General features: G+C 43.6%; 1 protein-coding gene across 1 annotated transcript in view; it reads left to right on the plus strand.

Annotated features, from left to right (window-relative positions):
• The window catches only part of LOC307080048 (metabotropic glutamate receptor 8-like), a gene marked incomplete at both ends in the record, with an annotated part of 94,207 nt that overhangs the window by 33,112 nt on the left and 46,107 nt on the right, over positions 1-14,988 (plus strand). The window contains one exon of the mRNA XM_079742622.1: positions 6,155-6,371. Coding sequence (XP_079598748.1) covers positions 6,155-6,371 — 217 coding nt within the window. The remainder of the gene's footprint in view (positions 1-6,154; positions 6,372-14,988) is intronic.

Here is a 14,988-nt window from a genome sequence, read left to right on the forward strand (position 1 = left end):
ATGGTAGTCTCTCTCTCTCTCTCTCTCTCGCTCTCTCTCTCTCTCTCTCTCTCTCTCTCTCACTCTCTCTCTCTCTCTCTCTCTCTCTCTCACTCTCTCTCTCACTCTCTCCTCTCTCTCTCTCTCTCTCTCTCTCTCTCGCTCTCGCTCTCCCGCTCTCTATCTCCATCTCCCCCCCTCTGGGACTCAAGATGTGCGTATCAAGGTGATCATGAGATCACGTGTTAGCGGAGCTTACTCTCAACTCCTGTTTGTGATATTGTGTGGGAGCAGAAGAGAGTGCCATGTATTTGCAGAGGATGTCGTCTGATGACATTTGCCTCGTCACACAGGCACCTCCTGAGGGAACATGAATCTGGGTTTTCAGCTGCAGTGTGAAGCTGGCGCATACTCAAAAGTCAGAGGCATGCATGCCAGGAGTTTAAAACTTTAGGCATGCTTTGCCAAACACACCATTAAAGAAAATATTTGAACTTAAGAAGACAGCATAACATTAGATGACTCCCACTCTGGCTCTCCTATGGAAGTGTCTGTGGCTTCCTGAACATCAAGGGAAAAGGCGGGTGAGATGAAGTTCAGATATGGATGACAGGATGTGTTGAGTAGCATGCCTTAGCTGTTAGCGGCGGAGTAATGAAGGTTCATACAAAAGTAATGGGATGAAAGAGAATAACCTGTTCCAGTTACCTGTTCCAGTTACCTGTTCCGCTAAAGAAAATACAGATGGTAACTTCACTGACATCGCACCTTTCAGTACAAGCTCTAACATCACCAGATCATGACAAGGTGAAATAAGGGAAAATGTGTCAACAAAGAACAATTAAAAGAATCTTCAAGAAAATAGGAAAGAAATAAATAAGCATGAAATACCGTTGCAGGAGACCCAAACATTTAAAGGTCAGAGTATAAAAGCTTTTCTTTAAAGGTTAGTCTTCCAACAGCTCCATGTTAGTTTAATTTAAGCTTTCCATACAAAGGTTTTGTTTGCTTATATGCATTATATAATATAGCTGGTTGCGAAGTCAATAATGTTATCAAAAAGGAAAAAATAGCCATTTAAACACATTTAATCTCTTCACAGACAGTGTAACAGTTAGTTGTATACAATATAATGGTTTCCATGAGAAGTGATTAACCCTGTGCTGACCATGGTCTTCACAGATGAAGTGAAACACATAGAAAGCTCAGATCTTCTGACTGATGTGTCCAGTGGCCAGTGGTTCCTAAACTCTGGGTCTGGAAGTCATGAATCGCTGGGATTCCATTGAGAAGTGTTGGACCTTATAGACGATTTAATACCCCCCCCCCCCCCCCCCCAAGAAAACACACAGGACGTACCACTGCTTCCAGGGATGCTGATGAGTGCAATATAACACTTTATAGATTTCTGGTTGCCGATGCCTCGAAAAAGTTTTTGTAATGTCAGATCCTAAAATGTAAATATACCATTACTTTAAGTAATTAAAACTTTTTTCTGCGCAACTCGCATGAGAAACACTATGGCAGTTTCAAACACAACAATGTCCCCACATAATTACAATTTATTGCAGGAATTAATTCATTAACAAGGACGAAAACACCAATACTACATGCTAAGACTCCTTTACTTCGAAAATGGTGGTGCTGTGATATCAATATATACAAAGTATAGTATAACGTCGCTAAGATGACCACACCTCTTCTAGAGACCTAGAGGACATCCTTCCTGTGTGTTGTGTGTGTGTGTGTGTGTGTGTGTGTGTGTGTGTGTGTGTGTGTGTGTGTGTGTGTGTGTGAGCGTTGCATGGATTGCAGACAAAGGCGGGAATGAGTTGATCCCTGGCTTGTTTGCCAGAGGATCTGGTGGCTGATGACTGTCTATATACAGGGCCTTTCATCAGCGTCTGTCTGTGATTTGGTCCGAGCTGCCAGTCTTTGAGTGACATTTGTATTGCTGATGGGTCTTTCGCTGTCTGTCTCCCTTCCCCCCAGCCTAACCCGCTACCCCATGCCTGAATGTCAACTAGACAGTTGGATGGGGGTGAGGAGTAGTGGGCGGTGGGAAGTGGGGATGGTGTGGAGAGGTTGGCCTTTTTCGCAATTAGGCTCTAAAGGGCCGTTCTCCAGTATGCTGCAGCCTGGCTGACCGCCTGCTGCTGACCGCCTGCTGCCCAGCAGGCCCCTCCCACTGGCCTGTGTTGGAACTCAGCCCTGTGGTTCACCTTACCACCTCAACCAGCCTCATCCCCTTCACTTACCACCTTACCCCCCCCCCCCCCATCTCACCTTCTCACCCACTCATCCCCTTCACCTCACTACTTTACCCCTCTGTCCATCTCACCCCCTCACCCTCTCATCCCCATCGCCTTGTCCACAACCCCCTCCCCTCCTCACCACTTCATCTCCTCTGCTCCTCATCATACTGTCGACTGCTCAACTTCTCAGTACTTGGCTTCACAGCCTCACTCCTCAGCACTTCATCAACCAAGAGCCGGGCAATGGATGCTCTGATCCAGCAGAGACTTTTCACACGCTTTAATCAATATGTCATCAAAAACATCCAAACCAATCTTTAATTAAAAAATGGGCTACATTATCCACCAACCTTACAGGCTGCAGTTAACAGCCAGCCAATGTGTTGCTGTCTGTTTATAGAAGGTCGGACAACGTTAGCACCCAAGTGAGAAACCTTCTCTGGCTCACTGCCTCTGGCGTTGATAAGCAGAGCTATAATGAGACATGAGATTTTACCAGGTTGACATTTAGGAAAATCACCAAATTATATCTTCTGGGCAGGTTTATTCAAAGCAGGTTTAGGGAATATGATGTTCTTTTTGGGTGTATTTTCATTCTCCGGTCGACTGTAACACAAAATGTGGTTGCAAGTAAAAAACTTTTCTCTATATTGTAAAGTCTTCATTGTAAATGTCGTTGTGTTTCGTACAACAAACACACCAAGGCAGATGTTAAGGACTCAAGGAGAGGATTGTTAATGTTGAAATGATTGTTGTTGAAGGGGTATTGATTAGCATCTGGTGGGTGGAGGGGTTATTTAAAGACATCTGGTTGTGGAAGGGGTGTCTTATAAACATCTGGTTTGTCAAACAGTTATTAAATGCCATGCAGATGGGCCGTACACAGAATCTGTTTTGCATAGAGAGTCGATTTCTACAAATAAAAAAGTTGGGAAAAATGCGATGTGCGAGAGATGTAGATAAATGTTGTCAAAACCACCTGCAGAGCACTGCATTCAATCTAGATACACTAAAGATAGGTTTTCATCTAGGCTGAATTTAGACCGGATTTTCTGAATCACATGCTTCGCTCATATTTCGCCGGGTCGACCAGTATAATCTACGGGGGGTGTCATATGTATTTATTGTTTTGAATTATAAGGGGTCCGAGCAGCGAAGCTGCTTGGTCCCCTATTGTTTCTGTAACGTTTTTTTTTTTCTCAAATTCTGTAAAAGTCGTACTGCAGCCTATACCGTAGGTCGAAAACTCTTGAAATTTTCAGGTATGGTTACCAATAACCCCCTCTACCCATAAACCCAAATTTGTGGTACTGCGCCCAAAGGTGGCGCTATTGTAAAAAAAATCATGAATTAGGCTTATTTCTCCTCACCAGATTGACCTGGACTCAAAATTCTTTCAGAATATTAATCTCTACAATCAGATGCATTTATAAAACCTAGTCTTATGCCCTAAAAATGTTTACTTTTCCCACAATTTCATATTTAAGCTAAACATGATAAAAAGATTCACAGGCTACAAAAATAATCAGAAATTCACTAAAATCGCCACATAAAATCTTTAGACCAAGCCTAAGAAAAATCATCGAACAGAATTGGATTAATTTAGTTCCATTTGAGAAATATTGGCCAATAAAGTTGAAGCAGTTAGCCCATTTTTCTTATATGACAATTCTGTTATTGAATAAAAAGCATACGACTATTATTAGGTGGATACCAATACCCCCCACTACCCATAAACACAAATTTTGGTACTGCACCCAAAGGTGGGGCTTTTTAAAAAACTTATGAACTAGCCTTATTTCTCCTTACTAGATTGACCTGGACTCAAAATTATTTCATCATATTAATCTCTAAAATCAGATGCATCTTTTTCACCCTGGTCTTCTGCACTAAAAATGTTTACCTTTCCCACAATTACATAGAAAAGCCAAATGTCCACATTCTCAACCCATTTTGCCTATATGACCATTTTGTTATTGCTTAACTACCATACCGCTATCATTAGGTGTGTACCATTAACAGTGCAAATCAGATCTGTACTCTTTTAAGAAAGCCCTTAATTATCTTGTGAAATGTGTGCTTGGAGTTTTCTTGATGTTGTGTGCTTATCAATTAACATTTTCACTATCTGAATGAGGCTTCATGCAGATCAGGAATGTCAGTGGCTCAACGGGATAATGCCGTGTACTGGTGATCCTTAGGTTGAGAGTTCGAATCCTGATTAGAGCATTTTGAACAAGCTGAACATGACATTCTGGCATTGCCACTCATTTAAGAAACACAACACTGAACAGCACCTGAAATTCATCAGGTAATCAAAATTCCGGCTCATTAGTTTCCAAGAATCGGACTGCCAAGACACAGTATGGCATTAAGGGGAACTTCTTCATCAACCATTTTTCCTTCATAATTAACTCTGTCATATTTATATTTCTTCTGTTAGTGTTCTTGACGACAAATGTTTAATTTACCCAGAATTTCAAAGATTTTTCAGGTATATGCTTTGAAGAAAGCCCTTAAGCCCTGCTTAGAGTTTTCTGGACGTTGTCTGCTTATCAATAGTCATTTTGACCCTGTGAATGAGGCTGCAGTTCAGGTTTATAAATGGAACATCTTTCCTTAAATTTGACAATTATATGTTATATTTATATATCTTCCATTAGTGTGTTAATCACCGCTTGCGGTTATATTTATTATTAATATACATTGCTGTGGATAATGCTCGTCCCATTATCCAATCTTGTACACCATAAACGCTACCTCTCCGCCCCATGTGATAATAAACCTGCATGCTGTGCGTGTGCATGCGCTTATCAAGCAGGAGATTTGTATACTGGCCATTATGTGTAAACAGCTTAGGATGGTTATGATTGCATTGTGCCTTTTGTGAGAATATTAAAAAAATGAGCTAAAATCGAAATTCAACAATTGCATTGACTCTTGATATTTCATTCAACAGGATGTTGTGCTAGTATAGTGGTTTTAGTAGTAGTCGTACTAATATTACTACGTACTATTAGTAGTACGGTCTTGTCTCGAGATCCCGCAGGTGAACTATGATGTAAGAATAGTAGTATTAGTAATAGTAGTGTTAGTAGTACTAATGGTGCTGTGTGTTCTCCAGATCCCTCAGACGAGCTATGTTGTAACGATAGTAGTATTAGTAATAGTTGTATTAGTAATAGCAGTATTAGTAATAGCAGTATTAGTAATGGTAGTGTTAGCAGTACTAATGGGGCTGTGTGTTCTCAGATCCCTCAGGTGAGCTATGATGGATTAATAGTAGTATTAGTAATAGCAGTATTAGTAATGGTAGTGTTAGTAGTACTAATGGGGCTGTGTGTTCTCCAGATTCCTCAGGTGCGCTATGATGCATTGATAGTAGTATTAGTAATAGTAGTATTAGTAATAGCAGTATTAGTAATGGTAGTGTTAGTAGTACTAATGGGGCTGTGTGTTCTCAGATCCCTCAGGTGAGCTATGATGGATTGATAGTAGTATTAGTAATAGTAGTATTAGTAATAGCAGTATTAGTAATGGTAGTGTTAGTAGTACTAATGGGGCTGTGTGTTCTCCAGATTCCTCAGGTGAGCTATGATGGATTGATAGTAGTATTAGTAATAGTAGTATTAGTAACAGCAGTATTAGTAATGGTAGTGTTAGTAGTACTAATGGGGCTGTGTGTTCTCCAGATTCCTCAGGTGAGCTATGATGGATTGATAGTAGTATTAGTAATAGTAGTATTAGTAACAGCAGTATTAGTAATGGTAGTGTTAGTAGTACTAATGGGGCTGTGTGTTCTCCAGATTCCTCAGGTGAGCTATGATGGATTGATAGTAGTATTAGTAATAGTAGTATTAGTAACAGCAGTATTAGTAATGGTAGTGTTAGTAGTACTAATGGGGCTGTGTGTTCTCCAGATTCCTCAGGTGAGCTACGCGTCCACGGCTCCGGAGTTGAGTGACAACGTGCGTTACGACTTCTTCTCGCGCGTGGTTCCTCCAGACTCCTACCAGGCCCAGGCCATGATGGACATCGTCACGGCGATGGGGTGGAACTACGTCTCCACGCTGGCCTCCGAGGGGAACTACGGAGAGAGCGGGGTCGAGGCCTTCATCCACATCTCCAGAGAATCAGGTCAGACTCCTCGCTCTCTGGCTCCTTATCTCTCTCTCTCTTTTGATATCTCTCTGTGTCATTCTGTTTTCTTTCAGTCTCTCCCTCTCTGGTTTCCATCGCTCCCTCTGTTTCTCCCTTGCCTCGTCTTTCTTTCTCTCTCTCATCATCACTTTCTGGACTTTCTCCAGAAAGGAGGGTCTCATTCTGTCCACCTTATTCTCCGCCTCCTCTCTTTCTCCTTCTTTTCCTTTCCGCACCTCATCTTATCTTACAAGGGAGTGATGTCTATCATGAATCTGTTACATGTGTGTTTTTGCCTAAAGAAATCAGGGTTGTGTTTGGTTGCCATTGAGCAGATGAAAACAATTTCAAAGTCAATCTTATCCCCATGTGTTCTGTCCTCCCCCATGTTGTGAAAGTAGCACTAAACTAAAATCAAGGATTCACTACAGGACACCAGTAACCAGAGCAAAAATAAACCACCTCGTGGCCGCTGAACTGCTAAAGCGACCATAGCATGTTGACCGTTCATCACAGGGTCCCTGAAGGCCAAGTCTAGCGAGCGCTTTCAACATTTCACTTGCAGACAGGTATGGTCGATGTGTGTCTCCCACGCCGGCCTCCATGTTGGATGAGGTGTAATCAAGGCCCTAGCCCTGCCTCCCCGATCACCTGATTGAATTATAGCTGTGGCTTTTCATCCCGGCCCCAGACATGAGTTTGCACATTAATTAGACAGTAAGCGGAGGATTAGAATTCATAAGCTGTAACTAACGTTCGGCGAGACAAGCGCTGGGTGAATGTGTAATAAAGCGGTCCAGATTCAGAGCAGCGGAGATAACTCGTAACAATGTCCCCGATGCCTGGGGTCCTTTCGCTGCTCCACCAATTGTAATGAAGCAGAACTGATCACATGGCGCCGCGGCATTCCATCAGCTCGCTCCACACGTCTCGCTGTGATTGTGTTCACAGTCAGTACGTAAACTTGTTTTTGGCACTGGTTTCTGCGGTGATGAATGGTGTTGGCCCTTTTTCATGTCACAGACGCTTTTGTCCTAAGTAACTTACAGTGAACTCAGAGAGACATTAAGGAGACATTAAGGAGGAGGTAGGGGTGAGACATCTTCCTCAATGATACCGACAGACATTACATTGGACGGGGGGGGGGGCTACGACACTATCCTGCTCAGTCTATGATATTACTGGTTCTCTGCCATCTCCATCCAACAGGGACTTTAGCCATTGACCTTGTCTTGTCAGCACATTTTTTCTTGTCTTCCCTGAGAAGGCAGAGAATCGAGCTGTTGGAGGAGTCGTTGACATAGCGACAACTCAGCCAGAGACACCAGTCGTCTTATACACTTACACTGTACTGTTTACCTAGGGGAGGAACAGCGTCTGATTACTAACCGAAACCACTTCCGGCGGCAATCACATAAAAGGATCCATTTCACTGTCTCCTGTGCAAAGTGGATGTTAACCTGCTAACAGCAACTGAACTGGGATGAGCAGAACTTTGGCTCTCTATGGAGTCAAACCTCAATATCTGCGCAGCCATAACATGTGCAAGAACATCTTGTGTATTTCATTATAGAGGCACACTGTATTTTCAGATACAGAGGGTGCAGTTGCGATTGTATTTGACACCCAGTCAAAATATTGACTGTAATATCTGCAATATCATGACCTATATTTGCATCCTCTGTAAGTCACTCTAGTCTACGTGAAGAAAATATCTTAGAAGATTATACAGTCAATAGCAGAATGTCTGAATATTGGATTTTTAGTCAGTGATAGCTGTATACGCACCCTATAAATCGGGGGATTCCCAAGACTAACCCAACCCAAGCCCAGAACGGGCGGCAGCACCCCAGGCTTTGATCCAGAAGAGGCTGGGCCACAGTGCTGGGCTCTGGGTGAGGAGGAGAGGGTCTGGGTGGATTGGCAGGTGGGGGAGTAGAGACACTGGGTGCAGGAGTAAAGGGTCTGGGTGGATGGAGGAGGAGCAGTTTAGGAGAAGGAGGTGGAGGAATAGAGGGTATAGGTGTAGGCGTAGGGGTTCTAGGCGTTGGAGGAGGTGGATGAGTAAGGACAAGAGGGTCTGGGAGGAGAGCTGTCTTCAATAACTGCTGGTTAACAGGAGGGGAGTTAGGAGGAACAATGGGCAGCTGTTTTTCTCTAAACAAAGGCCTCCACAAGCACATGGAAATAACACTATTAGCGCAATGCATATCCATTACTGTCAGCGAGGAACAAGGACCCCTACACGCTGCTCTTCCTCTCCTCGCTGCTGAGGACAGAGGCATGCGGAGGCGTCTGCAGCGGTGCTCCGAGTGCGTGTCTCACTCCTTAGCTATAGGATCCATGCAGGTTTCTTTAGGCATTACATTAGGTTCATCTTCACACATTCTGTCATGCAGTCAAATCCTGCCACAGAGGTACAACAGAACATGAATGTTACAGGTGTCGGGAAAGCCTCTGCTCCCATCTTTTTCAAAAATTGTACACGCACGCACACACACACACACACACACACACACACACACACACACACACACACACACACACACACGCGCGCGCACACACACAGACACAAAGACACACAGACACACACACATACACACACACAAACGACACTTCGAGTCACATACACACACACACGACACTTCGAGTCGGTCATATTTCAAGATGTTAGTATTCTCCACGCAGGTGTTCTGAATGAGTGACGCGTGGGGAACAGCTGCAGACTGTGTCTGTGAGATTCAAATGGTGCATATGGTGTGCTTGAGTCGGGTTGGTTGTGGACTCCATCTTTAGGTGTTGTAAGGTGGACATCACACCCACACTTAAACACGGCCATTCAGAGAAACGCTGAGAAGAGCTCCAGGTTACAAGTGTGCTCGACTCCCGACTGAAAGATACTGGGTTCACTCACTTTAATTGAACAGTGAATGGTAAAATAGGGGGCAGAACATCAGCATACATTGGTGGTATAACGTCAAAGATCCACCTAGATCCGAGGCCACAAGACAAGAGTACAATATAATATGCTAAACAGTACAGTAAACAGCAGGAAATAGCTTGGCAGTACTCCACACCTTTCATAGAGAAGAAGGAACATCAAGATGGACAGTTGTGGTCAACGTCAGAGGGAGGTACGATTACAGACGCATCAGGTTGTTCAGGGGTGTTATTTCGCTGTTACACCAGAGACAAACAGTGGTGCAGTGTCCCAGAAGAGCCAGCACAATGCAAAGTTCCTCCTCCCTTCTGACCCGGGAGCGGAGAAATCTACGCGAAACGCCCCGATGACTGCTTCGATAGCACAGAGTCGAGTCGAGTGGTGGTCCCGTCTCCATGGCGACGGCTGCGGCAGGCAGCACCGCTGGCGTGCGCCGTGTGTCTAAGGGAAGGACACGTGCGGGGGCGTGGAACAATGTGCCGCTCCTGGGAGCTCTCCCCCCACTGGAGGTGAGGGGTGTTATGACCTGCATTGTTCTTCAGCGGCAGACGCTCTGGAGATCACAGCGGGAGAGATACGGCCTGAGATGATATCACACATGGGCTCTAGACCGTTTGCACTTAGAGGGTCTGTGTTTGTGGTTCTTAATTTTTAATAGATAAGCTGTGGCTAAATAAATGAGATTTGTCTTTTGTCTCCCGTAGAGTGGCTCACCATTTTCATACGGTTAATTGATCATCTATGCAACACCAGGCTTGCACTTAAATTATTTTTTCATGAAATATTACTAGTTTTTGGTGTGCAATTTGACACACATATTATATTAACGTTTGCCCACTGAAGCATGATGGATCCCACTATTCCTTTGACGTTAGTTTTCCAATTGTCCTGACCGTGTCTCCTGCATCTACTCTCTTTCCAACTAGGCAACGGAAAACAGTACTCAGATTGCGCATCACTGCCATAATGACATACTTCTTACACATGATACCTGAGATGGATGAAACAGGCAGGATGTGATTCGATCCAGGACTACACAGGTGATGATCAGGAGGACCTGCAGCAGACTGCTTTATTTGAGTGACGCATTAAACAACTCTGAGAATAGTAATGCTGTAGTACTTAGGCTTGCTTCTTCTTCTGTGGAAAATAAGGAGGAGCAAAGCAGACATACTCAGCACCATGAGTCTCTCTGGTCTTTTGGAAATGAAACCCTTCACTGAGCAGCCTCTGGGTAAGGCCTTGATAGTGACCTGATGAAATCAGGTTGATACAATCCCTTGGCTTTACCTTTACATACATTACTCAGAAGTCTGGATCCACCACTCCTATGTTTTGCGGCAAAGTCAACCTTGGGATGATGCCTGCCGTTAGCTTAGCACCAAGGGAGCCTGGCCAGAAGGTTGCTGTATGAATGGCTAATGCTACACTGCTTAATGCTAGCCTACTTAACACAGGAGATAGGGAAGCACAGTGCTCGGTGTAATCCATAAGCTTTTGGCAGGTGCTGTAAGCTCTATCAACTGAATAATTGTACAGAGCCCCTCTGTCTGGAAACACAAACATCTGTAACTGCTGTACAGAACCACATTTGGAAGTATATCTTCCAAATAAATTAAAAAACCTACTTAGAATTCCTCCAGTGTTGACAAAACACATCTCGGGGTGGGGTGGGGGGGGGGGGTATTTCATGTTGTAGCTTAAGGCGAATCGGTGAATCAAGCAGACTTTTAGATTGGCTGGCTGTTTGACCTGTGGAGAGGGGGGCTAATTTCCTGTTCATCACAAAGGTCCTGACAGGTGAGATCAGTTAGAACCGTAGCTCCTGGACTTCATTGCACCAGTTTAATCTCTCAAGTGAACCACAGGATGTAAACTATACTTCACCTCCAGCAGAACCACAGGACTTTACCCATAATTTACCTCTTCAGAACCACAGGACTTTATCCATATGTCACCTTCAGCAGAAGCACTCTGCACTGCTCCTTAATGATTCTTTGGAAAGACTTTCTAAGTAATGGGCGTTCCAACGCTTTGCTGTGTACACTCCTCTCTTTAAGCAGTGCTGTGTTAGGTTGACTGACTCCAATCTCTGTGGTATCACACAACACACCCAAGTGCATGCGGAGGAGATAAGTAATACTACCTTGAATAGATTGTGACTACTCAAGCAGAACAAACACATTCTGATACCAGTAATATTAAGGGGGCGGGATAGCCTAGTGGTTAGGGTGTTAAACTCCCAGCATAAAAGGTATTGGGTTTGATCCATAATGTCCCCTCCCTACCTGAAGCCATCCTTAAGCCAGTCCTAACCTCTTCCTGCTCCTACCTATCTGAAAATTCTCTTTGCTTTGGATAGAAGTGTATGCTATCTGACTCAATTGTGACAGTAGTTGTAGTAACAGTCCTTTACTTCTACAATAGTATTACAACTATACTAGTGATGCTATAACTGCATATATTATAGCTCTGCCACACTTACCGTTTCGTTACAGATGAGATGGCAGTTTTAATTAAAGAGAGGTGAGAGAGGAAGATGCTGTGAGAGAGAGAGATTTGATTTTCTTTTAACTACTATACTCATTACACACTATTCTTGTTGGGATTTCATGATGATGTTTTGCCGTTTGATGTGAACACATTGAGGAGAGAGTGGACCCAAGCAGAAACAATTACGAGAGATCATTGGAAGGCTCAAACGTTGTGTTTAATTATATTCTTTGAGAACCAAACAATAGGAGGGCAAACTATTATTATCAATATTTGCATTGAGAACAACGTGAGGCAATCTAAAGGAAACGCTGCACACAGAACAAAGGAACTGGGAAAGCGGAATAGGGTTCAACAAGTGGGGGGGACATTATTGATCAGCACAGGCGAAGGACTAATCTCTGTACATCTCAAAGCTTAGCTGCGGCCATCGTAGGCTGCTTTCCCATCTGTTATTTTAGTCTTTAAGTTGTTTCCGTCAGGGTTAATAAGTTCTTCTGTGATTGGCTCTGCTGTAATTGGTTGTGTGTTTAGTGCATCTGGTATATCGAGAGAGTGAGCAAAGACCGGTTGCCACCTCAACCTACAGCAAAGTGAAACGTGTCTTAGTTTACTTTACATTTGGATTTAAACTCTTAAAAGCTGAGGCGGACACTTTTATGTGGAGGTTGATATCATTAGACATTTTTACTGAAGAAAGTCCTGTCACAAATAACGCGTACGTAATGTATCACAAATCAGGCAATTCAATTACTTTCCATTTTGTTGTCTGCTTTCCAAAACACACCAATGCTTTATTCTCAACTCATCTTTAGATCAGTCCTATCCTTGTGAGCACCAATTTTTGTACATTTTGCAACCTCCTTCTTGGCACACCAGCACCATTTTCGATACAGACCCCCTCACCGCAGACATCTGTGACTGACTGCTCGCACTACTCAGTTATCGTGACGCCTCTTTAGGCCCACTTTAAACAACTGCGTTAGTTGTAGTACTTGACTGACCAGATCTTTCTCCTTTTCCCTACATCACTTCTGCTGGACGTTTAGTATGTGTCTTCTGTTTGTTCCATTTCTCTGGCTATTGTTTTGTTTGATTGAGATCCCTCTCTGCCCTCTGCTAGTTGGTACAAAGGACAAGCAAAGCGCCTTATGTTTCCACATTCAAAATATTGTAAAATTCTTGCATGCACCATTGAATTTATCTTAACCAAACAGCTTTATCCTTAACAGCTCTTCTAAAGTAGATGAGTAAAGTAACTCATGCCACCTCAGAGAACGCCTAACTCCTGGATCTGAGCAGAAGTTTTGTGATCTTCAATGAGCTGGCACACCTTCCTCCCTGGCCGAGGCCTTGCTCAAATATCTCCTTTCGAATTAATGATGATACCAATGGCCCTGAATTTGTACCTTTTGTAGATGGAATGACGGTACCACAGCCCACAGTGACACCTGAACATCAGCATAACTAATGAACGCACTGATCTCTATTAGCATTGGGAGAGAGGGAGCAGTGGAGGTTGAGGAAGACAGACTATGTAACCTGCCTCACTGTCTGACTGATTGCTACCAGGGTGATTGATTGCTTGAGGTTCTCGGCTGATCTTCAAAATTAGCTTCCTCTCTTCCCTTTTCTTCAGTCTGATATCTCCACCAGACTCACAGCTTGTGTCCCAGTCTCATTCCTAAAACCCCTGCTGTCTCAGAGAGACCCTGGACATGAAATTGAGTCATCCAGAATCACAGAATACTCCGTTACTGACCTTGGGAAATCGTGTCCAAGTCTTCAGTCAGTTTTAAAGTAATTCCGGCTCCACACAGAGCCAAGCAGACGTTAGTGTCGTCATCATTGGAAGAGGATCCACTGACCACAGACCTCTCATCTTTACTTCCTGGTCTCCCAGATGGCCGCGCTTGGCTCTTCCAGAAATAAAAAAAAGACGAAAAGAAAACACCACCCCTAAACTGTGAGACCAACCACTCAAGCTGTGAAATATCCCCCTCCAACCTGCTACACTGAACAAAAGTCTGCTCCATCGACTCTCCCTCTGTGAGGAAAATATATCCCTTCTTTCTATTTGAATTTAGTTGGCAACCGTGTCTGTTCGCAGCTTTAGCCCTCTGTACAATTCTCAATTGGAGGACATCTGTTTATTTAAATACGGATTGCTTGTACAGGGACCACAAGCAAACATTATGGGGAGAACCCGGGCCAAAAACCTCAGACCAGACATAGGCGTCTCTTCCAGATAGTGCCCATGGACCACCCTAACAGGGGTAAGGCTTTCCTTCACGAGAGGGCATTGTCCATGGTGCTGTCTTCCTCCCTCCCTTCTGATGGAGGGTCTTGCTGGCTCGATTCTCTGAGGATAGAATGGCAACCCCTCCGCTAAATTGACTTGCTATTCCATGTCCCAGTCACTCAATCTGATAATCAATGTTTTTTTTGGATCGCCTGAAGAAAGATAAGAACCATTAACAGCCTTTGGAAATATTAGGCTTGTAAGATGGAGCAGTGTAATTCTGGAAGTGTTTTACTGTAGTCATGAAGGGCTCAGCGGTCAAGGTCAAGAATGATAACTAACAGGGTTCTATTTATTTGAATCATTTATACACACAGTAAAGACTGATAGCACTGCAGGTTGTCGAGGAGCTCGGTAGCAACATGCAGCTCCTGTCATCCCTCTCCATCCACCACTCCATCACCGCCCCAAAAGTCATCAGAACTAATTAGGGTTCAGCCACACACATTAGAAAGCATGGAGCAGAGAGCCGGTATATGGCTTTATCACATGGTCATCTCTCTCTCCCTCTCTCTCTCTCTCGCTCTCGTTTTCCCTCTCGCTCTCACTCTCACTTTCTTTCTCTCTATCACTCTTTCTTTCTCTCTCTCTATCTCTCTCTCTTTCTCTCTCTCTCTTTAAAGCCATTGAATAGAAATTAGTAGTTCATTTAAACAGCTAATTGTCTTCCTTTGAAGCAACCTGAGGCGAAAATTACAATTTTTAACTTGCTGGCTGATTACCACTTTATAATGCTTCTATTCAGCAAATAGCTAGACTAAAGACTAAAACATCTAGCCTGTTAAAAGCAATCAGTTGTTTTACCCTATTTGAGGTATATTCCCTTACCCCTCTGAAAGCAAATAATTAAGTGATTCGGATACGAAGGACTATATCGT

Source organism: Pollachius pollachius (genome assembly GCF_949987615.1).
Source record: "Pollachius pollachius genome assembly, chromosome: 9".
Classification (NCBI taxonomy): domain Eukaryota; kingdom Metazoa; phylum Chordata; class Actinopteri; order Gadiformes; family Gadidae; genus Pollachius; species Pollachius pollachius.